Source organism: Belonocnema kinseyi, chromosome 2 (assembly GCF_010883055.1).
Source record: "Belonocnema kinseyi isolate 2016_QV_RU_SX_M_011 chromosome 2, B_treatae_v1, whole genome shotgun sequence".
Taxonomy (NCBI): domain Eukaryota; kingdom Metazoa; phylum Arthropoda; class Insecta; order Hymenoptera; family Cynipidae; genus Belonocnema; species Belonocnema kinseyi.
The window spans coordinates 121,606,110-121,612,645 of NC_046658.1; the positions used below are offsets into that span (position 1 = coordinate 121,606,110).

The window sequence follows — 6,536 nt, forward strand, 5'->3', positions numbered from 1 at the left end:
CCTCTGTAAGTGCTTATTTTGAGGAACTTCCGAAAACGCACTTTTCTGAAGGATTAAAAAAACTTGAAAAGCGATTGACCAAATGTATAGAGCTCCAAGGATATTATGTTGAAAAATAAAAAAAAATTTACCCAAAAAAAAATTGTTTCTATACTTCATTCTAAGGAATTATTGAACTACCCTCGTATTTATTTTATACTGTTTTCAAGCTAAATAGTACAATAGTTTCGAAAACAGTTCACGTTTAAGCCCGAAAAGATAAATTTTCAACAAAAAAGCTAATTTGCAACAAAGATTACTTTCAAACCAGCAATGAAATTATAAGCATAAAAAAAAATATTTTGCAACCAAAATATTCCATTTAAAATCAAATATTTTTACTTTTACATAAGCGATGAATTTTTTAAAAAATTGTTTAATTTGTATTTAATTGCTTGAATTTCCAACAAAAAAATATTAAAATTAAACTAAAAACAGTAAATATTTAACGAAATATGTACTTGAATTTTTAAGCCGAAAAAGACGAATAAAAAAGAACATTTGAATGTTCTTGAAAAATATTACTTTATAACAAAATAGTTAAATTTTTAACAAAATAATTAAATTTTTAACAAAATCGTTGAATTTTTAACCAAATAATTGAGCTTTCAAGCAAAAGAGACGAATTTTCAACAAAATAGTTGAATTTTCTTACTAAAATGAAGACTTTTTACGAAAATAGTAGAACTTCCAACAAAATAATTAAAATTGCAGCAAAATAGCATAATTTTCATCCAATTAGACAAATTTTTAAACAAAAAAGATTAAAATTCAACCAGAAAGAGTCAATTTTTAACCAAATATTTTAATCTTTAAAACGAATTTAAAAAAAATTTGTCAAGGAAACAGTAAAATTTTCAACGAAATAATTAAATTTTTATCAAAATAGTTAAATTTTTAAACAAATATTTTATTCTTTCCCATATAAAGATGAATTTTCAAACAAACAGTTGAACTTTCAAGTAAAAAACACCATTTTTCAAACAAAATAGTTAAATTTTCAATAAAATAGTTGAATTTTCAACATGCAAATATAAATCTTCAACCAAATAGACGAATTTTCTATGCAAAAGGACGAATTTTCAAGAAAACCGTTAGATATCGACCAAAAAAGATATGTTTAACAAAAAATAGTTGAATTTTTGACAAACAAATTAAATTTTCAACAAAATAGTTGATGTTTTAACGAAATCCAAAAGTGAAAAAATTTCTATTCCCCCTAAATGAATTTTTAACAAAATGGTTGAATTTCCAACAAAATAATTACATTTTCAACAAAGTAATTTAGTTTTCGACTAAATGAACGAATTTTCAAACAAACAAAATTAAACTTGAACCAAAAACAGTTTTATTTTTAAGAAAATAGTTGAGTTTTCAACGAAATAATCAAATTTCCAACAAAATCGTTGCATTTTTAACCAAACAGTTAGAATTTAAACCAAATGGCCGAATTTTCAACAAAAGAAAAGAAATTTTCAAGAAAAGATATACATTTTTAACTAAAACTATGGCTCTTCAATAAAAAAAGATGAACTCTTAACGGAAAATGTAACAGTTGACACTACAATTGAAAAAGATTTCAAATTAAAATAAATACTATTTAATTCAACCAAAAAATACCATTTCTCAACAAAAAATGTAATATTTGATCTTTCAACCAAGAGATTTCAATTTAAAATAAAAAAAATAAAATAAAACAGTTTAATTCAGCTGAAAAAATTGGAATTTTCAACCCGAAAAGACAAATTTTCATCACTACAGTTGAATATTTCACCCAAAAAGTCGATTTAAAAAATATATATTTAATTTTCAACAAAGGAGAAGGAATTTTCAAGCAAACAGATGAATTTTCAACTAAAATGATGAAGAAAATGATAATTCAAAGAAAAAAGGTTTTAATAAAAAATAAAAAATATAGGAGTTCAACCAAAAAAGATAATTTCTAAAAAAAATGTAATAGTTGATCTTTTAACCAAAATAGAGATTTCTATTTAAAATTTTAAAAAAAAATAGTTGAGTTCAGCTGAAAAAATATGAATTTTCAACTTAAAAAGTCGATTAAAAAAGAATTTAATTTTCAACAAAGAAGATGAATCTTCAACTAATAAAACAAATTTCTAATAAAATGGTTCGAATTTCAACCAGGAAGTAGAATTCTCAACCAAGTAGATTATTTTATACCCAAAAATACGCATTTTCAACCAAATAAATAAGTATTGAACAAAATAGTTCAATTTCAAACTAAAAAAACAATCAATTTTCTACCGAAAATAGAATAGTTCAACTTTTAGTTACAAAATTATTTGTCAACCAAAAGAAAATGAATTTTCAACAAAATAGTTAAATTTTCAACCAATAAAAAGAATTTTCAATAAAGAAATTCAAATTTCCACCAAAAATAGTTGAATTTTCTTATTGGTTTCTATGAATTTAGTTCGCGTGTTAGCAAAAAAAAAACGAGAAGAATGGGAAGCAACCCTAAGTCCATTTTTTAATTCAACACAAGCTTTTAAAAAACTAATTATACAACAAATTGCACAAGGACACTCAAAAAGAATTATGTTTCTTAATGCAATGAATTGCATAATTTGATTTTTTTAAGTTTACGTTGGTTTAAAAAATGGACTTTCAAAAATAACACCGAGACATTAAGTCAGGGGTCTCCACAATCCACAGGTGCAGCGTGACCCAGGATAGCTCGACCTTTTTGAAGATCTACCAATTTTTTTTCGACGGTAAACTGAGATAAAATTTATGACCCCACACAAAAAAATCTCAGTTGGAAGGGCTCGGTTCTGAAAGTTGAACCTGGAGGACCTTTTTTCTGATATAACTTAACGGAACTTGTAACAAAAGGGATTTGGTTTAAAGTATTTAAAATTTTAAATTAACTAATTGCGGATAGTTGTTTCTAAATGAATTTTTGCAACATTAATAATGCAAATCTTTTTTTTTCTTAAATTTTATTATTACAAATTCAAGGCTAATTCAACCGTTCAAAATGGAATTATTAACAAAACTTAACTCTTAAATAAAAATAATTTTCAATTCGAGGCGATTCAAGATTAAAAAATTCCAATTGTGAACTTATAAATTTCTTTATCAAAAATAAATAATCCCAAATAAATTGAAAGCATTCAAATTTTAATATTTTGTTTTTTAATTGAAGAATCTCTAAATATAATTATTTCAGATTAAAATATCGAAAATAAAAAAATTTCAAAACGTTAAAAATATAAATATTTGTAAATTAGAATTATGAAAATTGTATCATTAAAGATTTAAAGCTAATATTATTGCATCCAAAATTAAATTATTCGAAAATTTTAACTCATAAATAAAAATAATTTTCAGTTCAAAGTGATTCAAGTTTTAAAATTGTTAACTGTAAACTAAATTGAATGTTTTAAAGTCAAAGCTGCTGAAATTATAGAATTTTAAATTGTTATTACGATGAAATTTATATAGAAAGAATTTATTGAAAAAATAGCATGAAAAAATAATTAAGTAATAATTGTACTAAAATCACATCAATTGTTGAAATTATTTAGTAGAAAATGTATGTAATTTGTTAAAAACTCGCCCTTTTTGATATAAATTGATCTTAGTTGAAAATTCAACTATTTGGATAAAATTTATGCATTTTGTAGGAAATTTATTCATTTAGTTGAAAGTTGGACTTTTTTCTTTGAAAATAGTGCATTTCGTGTAATTTTTTCGAAATAGTAGAAAAATAGTGTCATTGTTTCAAAAAAGTTAAAAATAGTTTAATAGTGTGGAGAGTCCGAGGCCTGTAGTTAGGAATTCAGTCACTGCTGGAAATTAGTACAAATTTTTCATCATGCAAATTAATAGTATTTCAAATTTCTTAGTTTTAAAGATTTTAATTTATACATAACCTCTGTCAAGTATCTTTTCCGAGTACTTTTAATTGTGATGTATTTATTTTTTGTTTATCTGCTAGATTTGATGATGTTATAAATTAACTAGGTCCACTTAACAATTTTTATAAACTCTTAATATTCAAAAATTGGTGATTATGGACTTAAAAATAGATAGTTTTTAATATCAGGACTATTATTTTTAATAACTTTATTTTATTGGGATATAATTTTTATGTAATTATAATAATTATAAAATTAAGATATATTTTTTATAAACCTAAATCTTAATTTAAAAATAAAATTTTTAATTATTCCTAAACAAATTGATTTTCAGTTAATTTGAATTGTGAGTATAAAACATTAAAATTGCATTAATTATTTCATTTAATATTATTATAGTAACAAAAACTAAACATTGATTATTTTATTTCGTAATTCTCAATTTTACCGTGAAGATTCCAATTTTAGAGCGAAGTTTCCAATTTACTGGGAGGTCTCGAGTTTAAGGGTTCTAAAAATCTAACGGGTTCAAATCAGGTAAGGATTCTGACAGTTCTGGGTCAGAGGAAACTAGGAAAATGACTTTAAAATCTGAGATTTACTCGTGCTTTTTAGTTTTTTTTTTTGTTTTTTGTTACCTTCAAGCAATAAGGGCACTGCAATCCCTCGCCGTTTTCATGCACCTTGTAATAATGATCGATAACGTCCTTGTGACTGGAAGTTCGATAAGCGCAGGTTTCGCATCGGTACGGCATCTCCGAGGGATAATGATTCATCGACAAATGATTAACCAGCAAACTACTATTTCCTGTTCGGCAAAAAAATGCAAAAACTTTCTTCAGTAATAAAATTCCAAAAGACAGACAGAGAATTGTCTCGAAGGCAGGAAACTTAATTTAAGGGTAATAAAATCAAAAAGGAGAAAATAAGAAGAAAATTTTACCGAATTTATGCTCGCAAATGGCACAAACAACCATATCGCTGTCAGAGTGACCAAAAGTGCTGTGCGCTTCCGTGACATGAGTGACCATCTGATGTTGGGACGAGAAAGCACTGCAACAATATCGACAAACTGGCGATTCCGATTGACCAGGGACTTGTCTTGGAACGTGGCTGATCATGTGCTCCATCACTTCGCTGTTGGACCTCATTGTCGCAGGACAGAGAAAACACTGCAATCAATAAGAAAAAGAATCATAAGGAGCCGGCCCGTCCATAAAATCCGGGACCAAATTTTTCTATTTTCAGGGTGGCAATTCCGAGGTCAATTTCAAATTCCCGGTCACGCAAACATTTATTTCCAGTCAAGTCGTTCATTCTAAACACCCTTTAACACAGCAGAGCGAGGAATTGCAAAATTAACGAATTTTAAAACCAATACAGGCTGGCCGTTTTAATCTAAGAAAAAAATGACCGGAAAATGACCGGGAAAGGTCATTTTCCGGCTTTTTCTCGATTCGCAAGTTTTCATATTCAATACAATTTTTTTTTTAAATCGAAAGCTATTCTAAACATTTTTCCATTTAAAGTAATCAAAAATAAACACCAAATTACAGAATTCCAAATGGATCTCTTGAATTTTAAACTTTTTAAACTGAAGTTTAAAAGTTTTTCAATTCAAAAATATATGAATATAAATTTTTTCAAAATTATATCATTTTAAGCAATTTTAAGCTAGAAACATTAATAATTGAACAAATTACATTTTTTAAAATATAATGAACACTTCTTAAATTAAAAGTTTAATTATTTGAATTTTAAATAGTTTAAAAGTCCTTCAAATGCTTTTATTACTTTTAAAATTACTGGACGTTTTCCTATTTTTTTAATTCTTCCAAATTGACAAAAATGTCCTTAAAATCAAAATTAAAAAAAAAAATTAAAATCATTTAAAATTTTCCTAGGAAACATTTTTTATTCTGCTGAAGCCTGTCAAAATTTTTAAAAACCTTCTAAATTTTTTGTTCGAAATCTGCGACAATCTATATTTGCTTTCAAATTGGGTCATGGACTATTTGCACGAAAAAGTCGGTAAGAATAGCCGGATTTTGTCAGTAAATGTAGACACTTCGTTTAAATTATTTTAAATTTTTAATTAATTTAAAATTTTTTCAAAACTTTTAAATATCTCTTCACCTTACTCGAAATTTTTCTAAGAATAATAGTGTTCAGTTGTTATTTAATAAAAAAAATTCATCAATATTTGATGTAGTAACTGATTTTAAGTGAACAATCAGATATTTCTAAATATTAAGTAATTCTTCTTTTTCTTAATTAAAAAATTTCAAAATGCATGGTCTAGAAATGGAATATTTTAGACTTAAATAATATTTGAAATTTAATAGAAGCCTTGGATTATATATATAATTAAAAATTTGTCATAAGGACAACCGCAGGATTTCGCCGGGAGTGGGTGCTAATCTGAAAAATTGCACCCGCTTTCAGCGAAATCGCGGTAAAATTTCAGCCACAACCACGTCTCACAACCGTGAGATAGCTGGTTACAGTCTATAAAGGAATCAATACGACGATCCAGCAAAAGCCTCGTGCACCCTAAGAATACGGAGTGACCCAAGGACAACCGCCTTCTGCATTTTTCCCGCAAGTGTTCTA

The 6,536-nt window shown here is 26.2% G+C and overlaps 1 protein-coding gene across 5 annotated transcripts in view; it reads right to left on the reverse strand.

The window, feature by feature from the left end:
- The window catches only part of LOC117168099, a 63,009-nt gene that overhangs the window by 15,081 nt on the left and 41,392 nt on the right, over positions 1 to 6,536 (reverse strand). For all 5 annotated transcript variants that reach the window (XM_033353472.1, XM_033353471.1, XM_033353476.1 and 2 more), the window contains 2 exons: positions 4,867 to 5,095; positions 4,562 to 4,731 (listed from right to left, as the gene is read on the reverse strand). In XM_033353472.1, the coding sequence (XP_033209363.1) occupies positions 4,562 to 4,731; positions 4,867 to 5,095 (399 nt within the window). The remainder of the gene's footprint in view (positions 1 to 4,561; positions 4,732 to 4,866; positions 5,096 to 6,536) is intronic.